Genomic DNA, 21,094 nt, shown 5'->3' with positions numbered 1-21,094 from the left:
AACAAGCTGACGGCCCACCGGATGGAAAGTGGTAATCGTCGCCTATAGACATGAGCAGTACCATGGACATAATAGTATACTGTTTCGCATTTATATTACATTATTATTCGCACAAATTGTACATTTAAATAAATACACATAATGTTAACAGTATAAGAGTAACTGTTGCGTTTCTTACGGGCTCTTCTCAACAGATAACAACTTTTCGAAAACTGGATTCATAAAAAAATGAGGATTTAAAAGTGCTTAACAACAAGTTTATTTGAATAAAGATGATTTGAATTGGAATTTACACAAGAATATCTCTGACGTAGCTTACCGGACAAAGGCTTTACGTGCCCTCCGAACCATGAAACAAGATCATTTTTAAATGATGTAATTGAAAATTTATAGGTTTACGCTGGGATTCGACCTCGGGATCTCTGGACGGGTGCTTAATATTATAAATGTGCAAGTTTGTAATGGATTTTCGACTCAATCACGTCCAAACGATTAAACGGTATTAAACGAAATTTAGTATCATCCCCGATTAAAATAAAGAACAGTTTTATTTTGCATAATTCATGGAAGCAAAATTACAGATTAAAGCTATGCTACCTATAATTTTATTAAAAAATTGTTTCAGGAAATATTTAATTTTACCTCAAAATTATATACATATAATTAAGCCGTTAAACCAAATTAATCCGAGTGATGGTGGTAAGCTCATCTCTTGCGTTGAATTTTTATATGGTCGGTGAAATGTGGGTATTTTGAATATTGCGTTCACTACAACGACAACAGTCGATAAATGGGGGAAATAAAAGGGTTTGTTAGTAATGGAGACTGAGAATCTCATTGCTAGTAATATACTCAACCAGGTCGACCTCCTCGCGGGTCCCCCTGGAAACTATCATGGTTAATTTCTGATGAATTTATCATGATGGGCTAACTGACCTGTTTTCATTCTTATCTATCACCTTTCACTGGTGCTCCGCCAGCGCTTTCTATACTACTATATAAAGCGGAGGAGTGTGTTTGTATGAACGCGTTAATCTTTGGAAGCGCCAGTCGAATTTGAAATATTCTTTTTGATAGCTCATTTCTTGAGGAAAGTTATTACGATTCGACCATTGGCGAAGTCGCGGGATATAACTAGTATCTTCGATATTTCTTAAAATGATCGATATTTTATAAGTATAAAAAAAAATTAACTGGAAAGTTATTACTTAATATGTATAAAAAATTTATAAAGAGAAAAGTGTTAGGTTATTTGTTTGTAATGGATAAACTCAAAAACTACTTAACCGGTTTTAAAAATTCTTTCACCAATAAAAAGTTACATTATCAGTAAGTAATACGGACTATACAATATTTTCGACAATCCTATTTTCCATGCGAAGTCGGGCTGGATCACTAGTAGTTAATAAACTACATAATACCTTGAATTCAGCGTTTATATAGAGAAGAAAAATTAAAACAGTTCAAAAAGTAAATATAAAGCATCTAAACTCTTGCTGTGTACTTTGCAGAGGAATAAAGAACGTGTAAAATAAAGCAGTTGAGTTCAAGCTAGTAAGCACTTAGGTACATATTACGTGTGTACCTACAGACTCGAAAACCGGCAAAAGTTGCACTGTATTAAGTAAGAATAAATTATATTTATGCGAGTGTCAGGTTATTCAGCGGTCGTGGATGGAGTGAATAACCGCTACTCTGTAAATTACCTTAAAATTATAGGTAGCTTGGAGTTGAATGCACTTTGTATTTGCGTAAACTTTTACAACACATTTACTTTAGTGACGGTATAGTTGATATCATTAAAATTTCGTGCATCGTTACATATTGCGTGAAATATGTAAATGAAAGTATAGAAGACTGTATAAAAGACGTCTGCATGAGTATGTCTGTCACACACATGTTTTTGTAGTCATGTAGTTGTACTTGCATAGCTGTATTCCAGTAGTTGCGACGCTTGACAATTGCAGTTAGACTTTTGGTAGTGTTTTAAGAGGTTAACCCTTGATATTTAAGTTTCCACATCTTACTTCTTCTTAACCTTTCTCACTTTAGTCATTTCTCATAACACTTACAAGTAAGGAAGGGGGGATATAGCGGTGAAATTACAGGGTATAAAGTCGTAACACCTTGGTCTGGGGGGAAGGGATAGTTAATAATGGGAATGCTAGTCCCCATTCTCATCGATATACTTTATCAGGTCGACATCCACGCGGTTTCTCCTGGAAACCATCTTGATTAATTTATCGTTGAATTCGTCACGATGGGCTAACTGACCTGCCTTTTCATTCTCACCAAATATCTCTTACTGGTGCCTATACCATAACATTATTATCCTTTAAACCTTGGTAGGCGTTAGTTTATTTTATGATGTCCATCCATATAATGTCTATTCCACCGTCACTATTTTCCATGAAATGCGCTACCAGTTTGCTATTCAAAGTTGTATAAAAAAACGAAAAGTCATGTTACCTAACTTTTTGTTTTATGCGCGAAGTTAACAGTTTTCGAACTTTGTTTTGACATATGCGCAGAATCTAAGAGTTCGATTTGTCAGTACTTTTAATTTGTTAGTGAGAAACTTGCATCATGGAATTTAGTACGTATTTATTCTTAATATTATTAAGTTTGGAAGTAGTATTGTTTAAATGTTTAACTCGATAACTTAAGTAAATATTAACATATTTAATTAAGTAAAGGAGGTAAAAGGTATGTTTAAATATTTTATTAGAACCTAAAAATGAATGAGTCTCTAAATTTATATAGTAAATGTTAATGCGTATTAAAATAATTTAATTAAAAAGTACTGAACTACTTAGTTTCAGCTGGTTATATGCAGTCTGTGTGCAATACTGAAGTATAATTGTGGTCATTGCTTTCAGACTAAAACCTAACTGTATTCAAATTGCAAATATTAGTTAGTATGAATTTAGATGGACGGAGAGAGCTGGATTTTTAATTAAAATTTGCAATTGTTATGAAATGTATGCACTAATAAAATGATAGTTGAATGCACTCAAACTGGCATAGGTACTTTCCAGGTAGAATGTTTTAATAGTTGTATACAGTTTAAGAGAAAGAAAATATTGTATAGATACGTAGGTAAATTTTTTTGATGTTATAATTATTTTTTTAGAATAGGTACTTAAACCCAATTCAATTGAAATCTAATTACTTTATAAACAAACAGTGTTCTAAAGACAATTGCTGGTAAAATGGACTGTCCTATCCTAGAATGTTATCAATGCAAGAGCGTCATGACCGCTTATAACATAGGTTAAGTCAATTATAACTAACAAAATGGGCCTTATGTTGTTTGATTAAATAAATATTATTACTAAACATAATAGCGATTAGGGGAATAAGGATTTTTTTAAATTGATTTTATAAATGATTAGACAGGAGTATTATCCAATACAATATCCAATTGTATTATTCAATACAATATACTTATCTTTATATAAATATAATATAAATTTACACTTTTTTAATCAATTTATAATGGTAAATAGGCTGACGGCCTACCTGGTGGAAAGTGGTAATTATTGCCTATAGAGCATGAAGAGTACAATTAAGAAAAATTGTGATGTCCCATACATTGCAATTCCGGAGGACTAAAATTTTTTATAGGAATACCGATTTATTTTAGACTAACTTGTACATGTCCGCGTGGCCAAGATATGTTTATTGATCGGGATAAATGGTAGCCTCTATCCTTCTCCATTCCATATACGAGTAGTATGTGTATATCAAATTTTAAAGTGAATAGTTAAGCTGTCAAGGTACTATAAGGCAACAAACAAAGACATTTTTACATTTATAATATTAGTAAAGATATTTATATAATATTATTATAACCTGGGGGTGAGCATTACAGTTTCCTACAAAGAACGATTCTGACCACCTCTCATGTCTTTATGCAACTTTTTCATACGTCGTATGTTGTGGTCTAGCTGTTTATTTGCTACTTCGTTTGCGCGTGCAATTTGTACAACAACAACTGTAAGTGTCGCATTCAATTTGGTTTAGTAGTTTTTGCGTTATGCCGGAGCAAACATACACACAGACAAACAGTAAAAGAGACATGATATTATTACAAATATTCAATTATCATATAATACTATAATAATGAAAATGCAATAATTACTAATCCTTACTAATATTATAAATGTGAAAGTGACTTAGTTCGTTTGTTTGTTATCTCAAAGCGTTACTAGTTATACTATATGGGATAGACAAGAATATAGGCTACCTTTTACATCGGTCACGTGGACGAAGTCGTAGGTAAAAGCTAGTATGTCATAAACCTTATCATTTAATCTAGATTACATAAATTTTAATTATTATTACATTATGTTTGTATTAATGTTTGCTTTTTTATTCTATTTATTTAGGTAACACGATCATTGAATTTTATCACGGTACGTATGAAAGTGCTCATAAATTCGAATTGTGTGCCGCGTCCACACAAAATACGAGTGACAATAAAAGGGAAATATCGATATTTTGTGTACGTAGCGTACAGATAAAATAATAATGTTCGTGATCCGAGGTCATTTCAGTGAAACACATTTAAGTTTAATTGAAAAAAAAAAAACATCGTATTCCGCGGTCCGTATTCGGTAATATTTGGATTTTATCGCCACCGGCACGTAGCGGAATTTCCGCCACATTCCACTCCGATATTCCGACGTAGGCACGTTGTTATGATTCCGATGAATTATTCGATATACTGATGATATTTGCGATAAAGACCACCATAACTACGAGGCACAAATTACTTTTTACGGGTTTTTGTTTCTCTACCCCTTTAGAGTATCGAGATCATTAGGCGATGTGAATATCGGTACATAATGTTATTTCTGATCAATATTTTTGCCACTCAATTGCCATCCATCTTTCTCCAATGGATATAAATGTGGGTACTTATTATCTGCGTTCATGATTTCAGCCGTTGTCTCTTCGTTGCTGAATATAGGCCTCCCCATAGACTGCTATAAGGAATGAGAGAGTTCCCTTTGACAGTTTACCTTTGGGAGCATTTTGCCAGTAATTGCCGTGCTTGGCAGGCGTATTGGTAACTGCAGTTTGATTTATGCCGATGTTTTAAGAGGGACGCTACTGCCCATCTCTCGATTAGACGATATTAAGTTCCCTTAATCGTCTCTATAACACCCATGGGTAAAAAGATGGCTTATTCTATGTCAGGACCACTACATTCTATGCGGCAACTATCTACATTACATTGTTATAATTATTAATGATATCATTAAAAACGTTTGCATCCTTACTGTTTGTATTTTGACTATTTTTTTGATACAACTTAGAATGGAAAACAAGCTGATGGTCCACATGATGGAAAGTGGTAACCGTCACCTATAGACATGAGCAGTACCATGGACATATCAGAGTATACTGTTTCGCCCATGATACCCCCCATGCGTTGCCATTCTTGAGGACTCAGGTGTTATTCCTCTGTACCCTGTAAATTCACGCCATATCCCACCCTTCAAACCGAAACACAGTCTAATTTTATAAATAAGAAAATGAGTTTGTTTGTTACCTCTTAGCGCCTCAACAGTTTAACAATCACTTTGGAATTTGGTATGTGGAATGGGAAAGGACATAGGTTACTTTTTTGCTATTAATATAAACATAAAGCGTATTTACAGTAATTATGCAGTATTCAAAAGTCGTAAATTGGTTTAAATATTTAATTGAAATTACAGGATATGGACGTATAACACTATAATCTTCAGGAAGGCAAACAAACTCATCACGGGTACAATAAGTACTACAGTATATTTTGTAATGTCTATGCTGTAGTTATTGTCTATAGGCGACGGTTACCATTTACCATTAGGTGGGCTGTTAGCTAGTTTATAAAAGAATGTTACAGTGGTACCCTTCATGCGGATTCCTGAGCTCCATTCCTGAAGATTTTGTCTTACGATTCCGTACTCTGTAATTTCACTGCCATATCCCACCTTTCAAACCAAGTCTCAGCCGAATAACAATTAATCCACTGCAGAAAAATAAGTGGAACAGAGATAGTCAAGAAGATGTACTGTTGTACAAAATCTCCCTGTGTTCCTGAAAATAGGTAATTTTAAAAATAAATTTATAAAGTTTTATATACCTGATAACAACAGAGGCCTCTTGCGAGTATGTAAACTCGGTCGAAAAGTGAAAACAGCGAGGCGGACGGTTGATGTATAGTGCAAACGATGGTGCGCCCTTGTCGCGAGAGAAGTCTTAGAAGGACCACCAACTGGCGAATGGATACGATGTCTAAACCTCTGTAAATTATTAAAAAAAAGTTATTATTATTAAATCATACATTGGCAGATATAATATGTTCACTAACATATAGTGTTAAATTCACTATAACGGTGACAGTTGACAGATGTCAAACATTTCCCCCCATTAAATCATAATCGTGATCATATTATTTTATGTACTTCTCCTATTTAATAATTAATTAATATCTTACTGGGTTAATTTAATCTAGACCGCGAAATAATCTTTGACAGATCTAGCACGAAATTATAATTCAGGTATTTTGGGGATTTCATAGAATATAAAATAAATAAAAAAAAAAAAAAACGCGAGATATTGCTTTTATTTAGTATAATTTCTGATGGAAAATGGTAAGCATCTTCTATAGATATGAACAGTACCACAGAAATTACACAATACATTGTGATGCTCATAGACCCCTTATGCTTTGCCATTCTTGACGATTAATGTTAAATGCCTCTGTGTATCCAGAATTTTTTTTAAACTAAAACAATATTTAGTCAAAACGAAATCTATACGGTATTTAACTTTTACAAAATCCATCAAATTTATATCATATTTATACGGTTTACAATTGGAATTATTTGATGTCGGTTGAAAACAGTTCATATTTTATTAACAGACTTGCTCCTGCAAGTCTGGAAAGTTGCAAAACATCTCAGTGACAGATGGCGATATTTGACTAACAACTCTTTTTTTTAAATCAAAGCTCGAAGATTTAGGATTGTTCTTTTAGGAGTGAACATAATATATTATATAACAATGTTTTTTTAATTCAGCTTAGATCAATAATATTTAGATTCGAGATAGATTTTCGAAAATGACGGGATATTAAAATTGTACAAATCTAAACAATTAATAAATAATCTGTGTAATTAGTGACTAACACCAATTGTCGTTATATTTATTTATATTAACAATATTATCATTAAAAATTTAATTAAAAAAACAAAGCACGTATTAAAAAAACTCGTTTCATAACCTCCTTTCTTTATATTTGGATATTTGGATTTGTATAATAAAATGAACGTAAACTAAAAAAACAATATTATATTATAAAATATTTCACAGAAATGTTATTTTGCGGTAATACAAATGTATTACTAAAATAATTTAATTTCATAGAATTATAACGGTATTAAACAAAATATAGTTTTTAGTATTGAAATATTTATGTTATTTTAAAAGGCTAAAGAAAATATTAGTGTTAGAACTAGGAATAAACCAATCAGGACCTAAGCTACATGTGTATTATACAAAACAAATTGTATCCCTAAATTGTGGCATGATCCACGATTTAATTTATGTATTCTGTGGATTGTACTCTATTTTTAGTCAAATCCTGCCTAAACATCCAAAATAAACGTAGGATTTCTTTGGGTGTGTTATTATTATAGTTTTTGAGTGGGCGTATCACTCCTAAATATCATATTAATAAATAATAACTAGATTATGTATTATTAAGTTTCAAAATAAACTTTATTAAATATTTCATATTATTTAGTTACGTGAAAACAGAATTAGAATGGGAGTTTGGTTATATATTTTCACAAGAAATGCTTCATTTTTATTAAATTTTCCTTTTGATATAGGAAAAAGTACAGACCGTCTTATATTACCTATTCTGGGTCCTCTACAAACAACATTAGCATTTTGTTAGGATGGGCGTGATTTGAAGTCACTGAAAGATGAAGTGTATTTTTTTTATACAACTTAGAATGGCAAACAAGCTGACGGCTCATCTGATGGATAGTGGTAATCGTCGCCTATAGACATGAGCAGTACCATGGAGATAACAGAGTATACTGTTTCGCCCATGATACCCCCCATGCGTTGCCATTCCTGAGGACTCAGATGTTATTCCTCTGTACCCTGTAAATTCAAGCCATATCCCACTCTTCAAACCAAAACACAGCCATGCAAACACAACTGCTTCACGGTAGAAACACGAATGGGACAGAGGTACCCAAGCAATCGACTTTTGTACAAAGTCTCCCTCTGATATCACAGAATATTGTAATATTTTTTCTTATAATTGTCGTACAATACATAACCTTATTAATATAATAATATTGTAACTAGACAATGTCTGTACATGGAAGACATTTAAGAAAATATGATAGAAGGGGTCTAAGCCTTAGACTCTAAGGTGATAAGAGTAATAGTCAAAATAATAATTATTGCAAATGTTGTCTATACTCGTATCTGTATATTTGTGTGTATGTTTCGGTATCACGCAAAAACTACTGCACCAAATTGGATGCGGTTTTCATAGTTGTATTAATTGTATAACAACTCAATTAGGCACGCTGAAATATTTACAAATTTAACTGAAATTTGGTACAAGGATAGACAATTTCGCAGATTTACACATATGATTAATTTATTACATTACGTGAGAAAGAAACTCCGGGATGTGTACTTTAGTTTACTCATCATCATCATCATCATCCTCACCCTCACCATATCAGCCCTTAACTGTCCACTGCTGAACATAGGCCTCCCCCATATGGGGGGGGGGGGTTTCCCAGTAGTTGTCACGCTTGGCAGGCAGATTGATAACCGTAGTTAAGCGGGAGGGGGAGAGATTGTTAGTAATGCAAACTACCAGTCGCATTGCTCGCAATGCACTTAGTCAGGTCGACCTCCACGTGGTTCTCCCTGGAAACCATCGCGCTGAATTCCAAGTGTATTCATCACGATGGCCTAACTGACCTGCATTTTCATCTTCATCTATCATCCGTCACTATCATTCCATTATCCTCCATAAGTATATAAATCATACTTAAGCTTCTGGTGAAGTTTTAAGAGGGACGCTGCTGCCCATCCCTCAACTATTAAGATTCTTTAGTCGCCTCTTATGACTCCCATGAGTGAGGAAGGGGAAGTCTATTCTATGCCGAAACCAACGGCGGTTTATTATTTACACAGTTGGTTTATTATGTTGGTTTTGTAATTTTATTTTATACAATACAGCATTAAAATATCGTATTCTTCATGAAATAATGTCCTGAATAATTGAATTTGCTTACGAAGAGATGCAAACCGCAATTACCACGAACGTACCTGTGTAGTTGTATCCACGGTGTGTACATTTAGAATTCGTTACTGCAGTTGTACCCACAACCACATGAGTAAATAGAAAAGCCGGAGGCAGGTTTTGTTATTATCGAGGCATTTTGAAACAATAAAAATTAAATTATTATTAACTAGAGCTCCGTTCCACTTTTGTTATTATTATTAATTTTAAATAAAAGTTAAAAGTAATCTCTCAATAAAATGCGTGTCACTTATAAAAATATAAAAAAAGATTACCAAAGGACAAAAACAACAGTTTTTTTAAGTAGAAAGAAAGGTTACAATTTTATTTTTATATAACAGCTTTGCGCGCTTATAAGTTTGGTTATATTGTATCTGCGAATTTTCCGTTAAATGACAGAAAAAAATCGTTTTAAAATCTGTTAAATAGCGGAGAAACGGACAGGTGTGGACAGCGACTTTGTTTTATTTATATTAGCTATTATTTAGAAAGACTATTTACAGAGACAGAACTATAAATTTACATAAATATGTGAGTTTTATTAGTATAATGAAGTAAGTGCGTAAAATGCGTGCGTACTTCAAATATTATAATTAAAGAGTGTGTTTTATAAAACATGAACTTTATGGCAAAACCAGTCATTTTGAATTAACTAAATTGCTGAATTGATTTTGCTAAATTTCCATTCGACCAATATGAAGTATATTCTTTTAGATAAAAAATCTTAATCGTTTTATAAACGACGGAGGTTCGGTTTATATTTTTGTCTTTTAAATTTTTTAAAAGATCAAGGAAGGAGTTGGTGTCGTGTCGTATCAAGAGGCGAAGAGACTCGCTGAAAATCGTAGTGAGTGGCAAGAGCTCTACCGACAAGAGCGCAGCTCTTAAATAGATAGATAGATAGAATTTTTTTATGAGATAACAAAAAACATTAATAAAATACAATTGAGAAATTCATCCTTTTTTGAAATCGATTGACAAAATTTATACAAGATAGATATAGAAGAAGCTCTATTGATTGTATAAAAAGTAATTTAAAATTGGTAAAGATTTCACTTAATATAATTATATATAAAAATGTAAAATCTATATTTTCAAATTCGCTTAAAAATAATAAATGACCTGGCATTTTAAGTTCACGACCTTCAGTAATATATCCACCACATACGTACCGAAACAGAAATACTTAAGTAAATATTGGTTTTCTCCATTTTCGAAGTGGAGTTAAGGGAATTTGTGTCATTTACCCTCAATCCAACCGTCACGTATAGAGTTAGCTCGTATCTACACTGCCTAATATACTAGAACGTTCAATTCGGAATATATTTGATTATTTTTCGAAGTGCGAACGTGCGTTGTTAGGTTTTATTATTGTTGCCAAACGTTGTTAAGTTTGGTTCTGCGATGTTTCCAACGTTCTATATTTTTATTAGTCTTCTTTTTTGTCTTATCGGGATAAGTTATTACGACGAGAGTTTTATTGTTTTAAATGAAATGAATTATGCCTTCACTCTTATAGCTACCTAAACAGTTTGATAGGTTTTGTTAATAACTACTACCACTTCTATTGCTAACAATATACCCTATCAAGTCTACCTCCCCGTGGTCCCTTCTGGAAACCATCGTGCTGAATTTCAAATGTATTCATTACGATGGCCTAACTCACCTGCCTTTTCATCCTCATCTATCATCCCTTGCTGGTGTTCCGCCAGCGTATACCGTTATCGCGGACGGGTTTACCATTTTATTATCATCCATTAAAAAAGAAGAAATGGTTTGATATAATTCTAGAAGAGATTATATATATATATATATATATATAAAAAAACTTGTACATTATATTTTAAAATAAGTATACTTAATGGATATTATAGGTTGTTAAATAAGTAGATTTTTAATTATATTAATTTTTTTATGCAATTATGGAAAGTATAAAATTTTATTAACAAAATCAAAAGTTGTCATCGTCTCGCTATATTGTTACGTATGGGCTAAATAATTGCCGAGTCGTGTAGATAGAAGTTCGTTTATTCACCAAATCTTTATAACTCGAGAGAACACTTCTATTTGAAAATGCGTTTTTAGAAGAAGTTTTGAGAAGCTTCTAGAACAATTCTTCTGGAAGTTATAAACGTCCTAAGAATATGAACACCCACCCATCCATAAATATTACAGAATACCTTATATTTTTAGATGATTTTCATTCGTAGGGACTATGATGTTATGTGTTGTCTCCGAATCTTGTAATTTAACTATCATATTTTTCAATCAAATCGCACCATGAGAGCTTGCTTAGCAGCAAAATACGATTAGTACAAATGTACTCAAGCATACGATTTGTCAAAGTTATGTAATTGTTTTTAATGGAGCTTCCATTTTCACCCTATATAATCCCTCCATTATGGAGGGATTCTATAGGGTGCAAATGTCCAATATCGGAATGGCCTTCTAAGAGATAACTGCTAAGTTATTTGATAATTCGAGGAACATGAAATTATTGTCAATCGATATTAAAATGATCCTATTCTCTTTACTTTCGTGCTACACAGAACTAATAAATCAAAAATGTTTCCAACAAAACTTTCAGTTGTCACTTCTGTATTTTGAACGAGATAAGGTTGATATTTGGTTAATAACAGGGAAGGCAACTTTAGTTTCAATCAGTCGAAATAATCCCCATTGATTCTGGTGAAAGCAGTTGTGATGTTACGCGGATTGGTCAAAGGCTCCATTAAAATTTGATAGCAGATAGTAATCTGACGCTATATATTTGTTTATGTGATTAGGTATATATTTATTTTATTGTTACTATTATTATTAACATCTGTAAGGGTTGATGGCGAATAATTAAATTATACTGCCAACCTATAAACTTTCTTATTAATACTATTAACTTTAGTATTATTACTTACGCAGTGTTAACAGTATAGAGATATGTCTGCATTTTATATTGCATCCTTACTAATATGATAAACGTTAAAGTAAGTTTGTTTGTTACCTTTTGGAGTCTTAATGGCTTAATGATACTTTTGAATTTAGTATACACGTATTATAAACACTGGAGAAGAATATAAGCTTCTTTTAATCCTTGTTAGTGAACATATCCCGGTTATATGGTGAAAGCTAGTTCAGATAGATTTTTAACAAATATCCATAAAATATAAATTTTATAAATTAAGTATAGAATATATAATTCTTGTCGTACGTACCTAAGTACTTATTTCAATTTTACTTTGACTCTTAATGTAGAAAGGAATTGTGGTTTTATTAAAAATGCATCGTCGAGATTATTCTCAAGAAACATTTCTGAGAATACTGCTTGAAGGAATAAGTAGAAAATGAGACAGATGTTAAAATGGAAAATGGCTATTTTTTACAATACTGTATTCTAGTCATCGTTACTTTGGTTTCTTCTGCGTTGTTTTAAGGTTATCACCTTATTTCATCAGTAATCGTCATATATTTATCTACCTTAACTTATAGGTGGACCACTCATGAATCTTTTTTCGAATTGATTATCGGTTCGAACTCTTTGGTACATTCCGAGCATAGCATTTTTCATATCTCTCCCGTAAATGTAGTATTGGCTTTAGAGGCCTGTTAGGGCGGGCTCAGGGATGCCGAGATCGAAAAGGGCGTCTTGCCTGACTACGAAAAATCTCTCCTCTTAAGTTTTTCGTCATCTGGGAAGGCGGCATGCGTTGACAAAAGTTTTCTCCGGAGCACCTCTTTAAGACTTTTGTATTGCATGCTTTATAGTTTATAACATATGGGAATTAACGCAATCGTTTGGGTAAAGTGTGATAATTTACCTTTGAGACATATGATATGGTTAGTTTTCTGTGTAGAAATCTTCAATATAGGGACTTAACTTGTAACTTGTATTATATCAGGCTATTCGTGACTACAGCCGTGTAACAACATTTCGACAACAACGTATAATAACAAATTATACGAGTGTGTAATTTGGTCGAAACGTTGAGATAACTTAAGTAAATTATTATAGTTTATCCAAATGATCGTGTTAATTCCGGGCGTTTAAATCTTGGCCAGGGGTACCAGGTAGGCTAAGCCCGGCCCTGTGTAAGAGGTCTGATTTGAGGCGTTATGATAGATAATGACACATCTATTGAAAGTCTGTGCAGTACTACGTAGTTTTATCAAGTCCGTAAGCTTTAGGTTACATACTCGTACGTGCTGCAGAACTCCCCGAAGGATCAACCAGTCAGCTACGAGTCGACTCTCTAGCGTTTTTATTGCAATTGGATTTTCGGTTTGCGACTCCGATTCCGGCCTGAGGTCGAGGCATGTTTCAATTTTCTAAACACGGCCCAGCTTTACGATCAATAAAATGTTACGACGGGCGTGATTAAGTCAATTACTTCCCATTGTATAGATGTAATTTTCTTGAACTTATTTCACTGGACCTCAGGTATATCTACGCCTGAAGGAATATTTAGAACATCCAACGTGCAGTGCGATAACATGCAACGTGCAGTGCGTGACCATTTCAATAGTACGTATTTGGCCTTACTAGATTTCAGTTTGTAACCAGTGTAGGGACTGGTTACAAACTGAAATCTGGTCATAGTCAATTAAAAAAAATGTTGAAATATAAAAACTTCCCAACACAATTATTATATATTTTTTCTGTTTATCTTTTTTTTCAGATGTTTCTCCTTTTTGATTAATTAGTCGAAATAGTTGCTCGGCATTGGCAATCCCAGTTCATTTGAGTATCAGGAATATACAGGTCATGACTTTTTATGTTTTTCTACCCACAAATTCATACGAGTATTTCAATATTTTTAATATTTAGTCTAATATTACATTAAGATATTTTAAAATGTAAATCTAGCTTTAAATTCTAGTATTTAACTCGTGAGTCATACTACACATATACTGTGCTACTGTGCTTTTCTTTGATAATTTCTATTCAAACAACTTACTCGTCGATCCAATTAGTAAACGCCTGTTAAGTTACATCGACAATTTTTTACTTTTGCAATACTAAAATACATGTAGTACTTTTAGGCGGTTTTTCCTGAAAAAGCGCTTAAAATACAATGCATGTATAATGTAAATATAATTACAACATAGTAATGCACAGCCATGATTTGATAAATACAGACGAACTTGTAAAGTTTTTTAAGAAATTGCTTAAAAGTCCCTACTGTTAGTACTAATATTGTATGATGGAACTGCTGTTCCTTGTAGGTACTTCTAACGTTATATTTTCGTAGATATGCGATTTATTTCAATGTAGGTTTATTTACTGCCTATACAGTATTATATTATCTGTGTTATCTACATAAGATTTGGCCCTTTTTACATTTATGTGTTTGATGAGATATTTTATGCTATAAGAAAGCCCTGAGGCTTCCCAGCGTAACCCGTTACATCCATTGTTATCTGCCATTCCCGTGGGCATTCCGAAATCCCTTTCTTACTGGGTATCTACATTATATATGAAAACTATGTGTAATATTTCAAACTTTTATGATCTGTAGTCTGATATGTACTAGTTTTTATTTAATAGCGTCAAAAATAAATACTAGTGCGAATAGCAGTGGTAGGTTCGCCAAGAGCTACGTTGGATTATGGTATGTTCGACGAAATATGGGCATGTCGAGTGTTATGTTTAACACAACTGTAACAGGCGACAAATTCCTTTGACAACTTCATTGGGGAGTTGTGAGTATATGTCAAAATTGACAAAAATACTTATGTATTTATGTTTACGAGTACTCCAGGTCTTTACAGGATCAGCAGAGTGAAGTTTAAAATTTTACTATCTTTAAGATAATCTTTCTCTTAGTGTAAGCACGTATGTGTATTATTAAATTAATCATCACCGGACTAAAATGTGTGTTGAGAGAAGTTTCTCATCAGATTTAAAAGGCGGGGCTATAGAGGTGAACATAAAGGAAAAATGTTGTCTAGGGACAAAATGTCTCTCGTCTGTACAAGCCATTACGTATATACGTTATTTCATTAACTTTCATACGGCGTTTAATGCTTACACATCGGTTCTAGAGACGCATATACCATAAAGAAATATTGAAAATTGCTTTTGAAAATTCACAAATAATGTAAACGTTGCCAAATTTCGGTGTGACTTTGAGAACATCTCAAAGACACATTCTGGAAACAGACAGTCGTCTTGATATTAAAGGCCCTTTGATCTTATCTTAGGCACCCTATATATCCTAGTATTTCAACAGAAACCATAATAAAGGACGATGATACTATATGTTACTTGAGATAAAGGTCGTTTATAGTGAAGGCTGGCAGGGTATGAGGATATGCATAAAGGACGAGATATTACGTTTCATTCTGGATTTATGGCATCATCTTATTTTTTTTTGTCCTAATCTATTAATATTATTAAGTAATATTATAAATTTAGTAAAGATATTTGGATCTAAATTGTTCATCAACATTATAACACATCTATTCTGGGAGGAAAGGTTGGAACGGGATCGTTAGTAATGGGATCTAACGGCTCCATTACCAATATATGCCATATTGCTGGTTATAGATCTCCACACGGTTCCCCATGGAAATCATCGTGGTTATTATCGTTGAATTCGTAACGATGGATCAACTGATTTGTTTTCGTCCTCCCCATTCATCCCACACTGGTGCCCCGTCAGCGTATATCGATAGTACAAACAGGTCCACTATTCTATTTATATTCATTAAAAAAAGTCGTCGTAATTTGTATTATCAGCTGATAAAAGTATTCTTGGTTTTTCGTTTTTTCTTACTTAAGAGACGTCTATTTATATTAGAGAGCTAAGAAGGACGAAATAAATTATAGCAATTACTCATGTTGAACCATGGTTTTTCTTTTGTAGATAACTGGGATTATCGCAGTTATTGCGTCCGTCACTAATTGTTTTTTTTTACTCTTAGATTATATTACTACCTAGTTTTGGTAATACGATCTTTTTATTTACGTGTACTGTAATGATATATTAATATAAGCTTGGTTTTCTGGGGATAATTATACACTCAGGTGGTAAATAAATAGCGATAATAATTTTCTAACATTGAATTATCTGGATTGAAAATTAAACCCGACTCTCATTAGGAAATTACAGGGTGCGGAGGTATAACATAAACCATAGTTATCGCAGTATATTCTGTGATGCTCATGGGCATTATGAGGTCAATGACTATAGGGAATAGTTACTACTAGACATAAGGTGAACTTTCATTTGTCTGCCACTGTAAGTCTTATAAAAAAATAAGTCCATTGTGTATAAGTAGTTAGCACAGTGTAAGTAATAGGTCAAACTTTGACCGTTTCGAGCTGTTTTCATTCTCTCTTTGTAGTTCAAATATGGCTGTTTCAAAAAAGATACTCGCATCTCTTTTATATAAAAAAAAGTATTATAATTTTTTTTGGTTCTGTTTTTCCTATCAATAGGAAAGGCTTAGGTACTTATCTATACAGCCGTAGTCTTCATTTAATAACTAGTATACATTTTTTTTTCCATTTTGGTATATCAGAGTTTTTAAACTCTGGATAGAGTGCGGGATACCTTATGTTGCCTGATCAATTAAAAATGTTGTCAAACTAGCTTGCCCAGTTAGTTTCGTAAACAAGGTGAAGGAAAAATGTAAAAAAATAAAGCTTCATATTTAGCTACCAACACTAAGCTTAATTATAAACATAATGTAAATAAAAAATTTTTGAAAAGCATCAATATATATATAGATAGAATCATATTACGATTTCAAGAAATATCCATCGATTTGTTATTTTAATTTTGAGCATTTGCGTAGGTATTTAGTTAATGATAAGCATTAGTATTTTATATCAAGAAGATGATAAACAAGTATACAGTCTGTTTGATAGTAAACGGTTACCGTAGTCTGTGGATGTCTGTAACACCATGAGTCTCACGTGTTAGATTGCAACTTTGAAGAAACCTTAATATGCCCTTTTTGAAGAATGTCACATTTTAGGAAAAACTACGGCAGGGAGTTCATTCCATACTTTGAGCGTTTACGGGGGAATCTCTTTTGAAATGTCTTCTGAAGGGTTGACGTTTTTGACCTTTAATTTTCTGGAATACATGTTGAGTTTAGTTGATTTAATTTGACTCTGTACGCTCAGATGAAAACAGTATTTCATATGATTTCGTCTTACTAATATTATTTATATATATACAAAAATACTTACGTAGTTGGTTCATCAAGAAATATGATAGGTGGATTGTTGACAAGCTCCAATGCAACTGATAGGCGTTTCGACTGTCCCCCAGACAGGCATTCTGATCTTGTATGCCTGTGATCCCATAAGCCGAGGGTCTGAAGAATCTCTATAATCTGTAAAATAAACATATATAAAATGAATTAAATATCTTTACGACTATAATTTAGTATGGGATAAGTCACATTTTAGTCGATATTCAGCGCGTGGTATACATTGCTTTCATTGTACGTTACCTAATTTTCGTAGTCATATCCTTATAAATTTTATTACTATCTGTGAAATGTAGTTAGTTTATTGAAGGTATTTTGTCATCTCTGATAATTGTACTAAATTTTTAGGAGCATTCATACAAACGTTTATGGAAGAATGGCAACGTAGGAATTATTTGACAGTTTTTGAATATACATAATTTTAGAGTTTTTAATATTTTTGATCGATTATTCAAAAATAGCTCTGTTAGCGTACACAAATGTTAATTATCTAATAGGATTTTCATAAAGCTGTCACTGAAAAAATAAATGTTGATAGTAAAGTTATTTTAGAAAATTTCCGAAGCAAAATATGAAGTAGATATGTGTAAAATTTTTTGTGATAGGTTCAAGTGGATCTTATTCTATGACTAACGAAGTAAATGTACAATATCAGTTTTCAAATAATCATTTAGAAATATTACAAATTATTCAATTATTATTAAAAATCGAACTATGATTTTATCACACTTTGATATGTTTTTACACTGAAATTTAATAGATTTTTAATAAAAGTATAATAAATGAGAGTTATATCAATAAAATGTGATAAACAACTGTAACATTGTATTAATTAAAAGAAAAACAGTTCATATATTGTTATATAAGAGTTTGTTATTATTTGTGATAATTGCTAATAAATACAGAGCAACATTGACGTGATAGTTATCTCAGTAGTGCAATTAGTTATTATTGAAGGATGTAATTTAAATTTTAGATTAGTTGTTGCGTTTACGGCTAAGTATCGCGTATGCATTCCCCTTGAACTGTCGTTATGTCAGCATCTGTCTCTATTAGATAATACTACTGACGTTACATTGTATATGGGGGTTTAAGATTTTATTGTTATTATATTAGCCGTTAATTGCCCACTGTTGAACCATTGCCCACTTTTACCAGAGGAAGATTTTGTACAAAAGTCTTTAGCTCGGATATTATTGGCACATTCGTGTTTCTACCGTGAATCAGTTGTGTTTGCATGGCTGTGTTTCAGTTTGAAGGGTAGGACATGACAGTGAATTTACAGGGTACAGAGGAGTAACATCTGAGTCTTGACCTGAATGGCAACGTATGGGGAGTATCATGACCAAAACAATATACTCTGTTATGTCCATGGTACTACTTATGTCTATAGGCGACGGTTACCACTTTCTATCAGGTGGGCCGTCAGCATGTTTGTCATTCAAAGTTGCATAAAATAAACCTAGGCCTCCCAAGAGGGAGGATGTCTATGGAAACTACCATAAGGAGCGGTTTTTCGTTCGGTTAATCGTTGAGGTACTAACAGGTAACAAACAAGGGTTTTCCAGTAGTTGTTATGTTTGGTGAGCTGGTTGGCGACCGCAGTTAGGAATAGTCGATGTTTTAAGATAGATGTTGTTGCCTATCCCTCGACTATTAAGTTCCCTCAGTCGCTTTTTACGACAGCTACAAAAAAAGACGGGTTGGCCTTTTCTATGACGGGACCACACGGCGATTTAAGATATTACGATCTTATCTATATCATGGAATGAAAGTTTCTAATATGGAGACTGCCGATGGGAAATTTTATCGATTATATGGCTAGTAACGTTATAAATTTCATTAACTCTAACATTAAGTTAAATAAATTGTTTTTAATGTTTGTATATTATATTTTATATTACATTTATTATTTAATTATTTATTTTAATATTGTAAAAATTTTATGACTATTATACTAATTTGGAAATATCATTTCCAAGTCTTAAAATTAATTAAGTAGAAGATGATGAGATAATAACTATTTTATTTTGTCCTCACACATGGATTTTATAGACGTCGTAATTACGAGCACTTAGCGTGCCAGTTTTTCTCTCTTATCTCAAATGAGCCCACTTCCAATATGGATAACATTCTATGTATTTGGTGTTTTACATAAAATTATGTCAAAAATTGTAAGAGGATAAAAAATAAATAAAAAATTTGCGTAACAAGGATTGTTGTAAATAAATAATACGATACTTAGTTAATAGTGACATATTTATATTTATATTTAATATACGAGTAGGTTGAATACATTATGTAATGTACAAGTATATGAAAAAATATATATTGAGTAATCACAATAAGCATTTGCGTCATCTACTGCAATATAAGTCTTTCTAGATACTAAAATCACATGAGAATTCTTGTGACTACGGAAATTAAAGAATATGAAGGCATAGAATTATCTTTTTGTATAAAATATATCTATAATCAGCTTTAACACATTAGGGTTAAAATTAATTTTCTAATATGGATGTTAATTCAAAATAAATCCTACTATCAAACACTACGAGAAATACGTTGGGAAAAATTTAATTACATTTGTATTTTACTGGGAAGTTCATTAACATATATGAAATAGTGCCAGATAATTAGTTTTACTAATTTTTCTTTATAGGTAATAAGTAGTAAAGGTGAAATAAGTACTAGAGATCCAATCTGCTTGCCAAACGAGGCAACTTCTGACAAAATCCCTCTTATGGTGAAGGGTTATGTTCAGCAGTTAACAGTTAACGACTGATAAATAAAAATAATAATAATATGAGTGCGAATATTTGTATGAATGGATGGATGGATTTTTGTTACTCTTTCATACAAAAATTACTAAACGGATTCGAATGGAATTCTGTACATGAGTAGCAATAGTATATGAGTAGTATATTTTAAATTAGCATATGAATAATTTATATAGTGATTAACGCGGATAAAGCTGCGGGATGTAGCTAGTATTAAATACACAATGGACGGCTCACCTAAATAAGTAAGTTTCACGAATAGACATGAACAGCATCATATATCTATGACATATGTGATGTCTCACAGAATACTCTGTGACACCCTCTAAATATTATTATTTGTGTAATCGTTTTAATTTATACTCGTATTCTATCGATTAATACGCAATTAAAAGTTAACAAAAACATTTGGGTATATAATTGTATGACAAATTTACGTTTTGTACTCTGTATGTATGTATGGGTGCTGATTTATTAATGTAATGACTCATCAATAACAATGTTATTGTGATTCAAATGCATCGACGTTTATTGAATTTCGATAGTTCAATCGACATGTGGTTCGGCTGGTGATTTGTGAATACCTAATACACTGAGATGAATTCTGCATACTAGTTTTTGATGGATGAAAAAGGAATGGTAACCTTGACTAAGATATTGGTATACGCTGTGAATGATAGGCGATGAGGAAGCCAGGTTCAGGTTATAAATTTAACACGATGGTTTCGATGGAGACTGCGACCTGATTGAGCAGATTGCT

The 21,094-nt window shown here is 32.5% G+C and overlaps 1 protein-coding gene across 1 annotated transcript in view; it reads right to left on the bottom strand.

The window, feature by feature from the left end:
• The window catches only part of LOC113512403 (ATP-binding cassette subfamily G member 4-like), a 108,843-nt gene that overhangs the window by 29,849 nt on the left and 57,900 nt on the right, over positions 1 to 21,094 (bottom strand). Inside the window, exons 4-5 of the mRNA XM_026896283.3 lie at positions 17,532 to 17,677; positions 6,137 to 6,296 (exon numbers count right to left, since the gene is read on the bottom strand). Of these exons, the coding sequence (XP_026752084.1) occupies positions 6,137 to 6,296; positions 17,532 to 17,677 (306 nt within the window). The remainder of the gene's footprint in view (positions 1 to 6,136; positions 6,297 to 17,531; positions 17,678 to 21,094) is intronic.

The sequence above is a fragment of the Galleria mellonella genome, unplaced genomic scaffold (genome assembly GCF_026898425.1).
Source record: "Galleria mellonella isolate WM207_F2 unplaced genomic scaffold, CSIRO_AGI_GalMel_v1 utg64, whole genome shotgun sequence".
Taxonomy (NCBI): Eukaryota; Metazoa; Arthropoda; class Insecta; order Lepidoptera; family Pyralidae; genus Galleria; species Galleria mellonella.
This window is presented reverse-complemented; position numbering and strand designations above follow the sequence as displayed.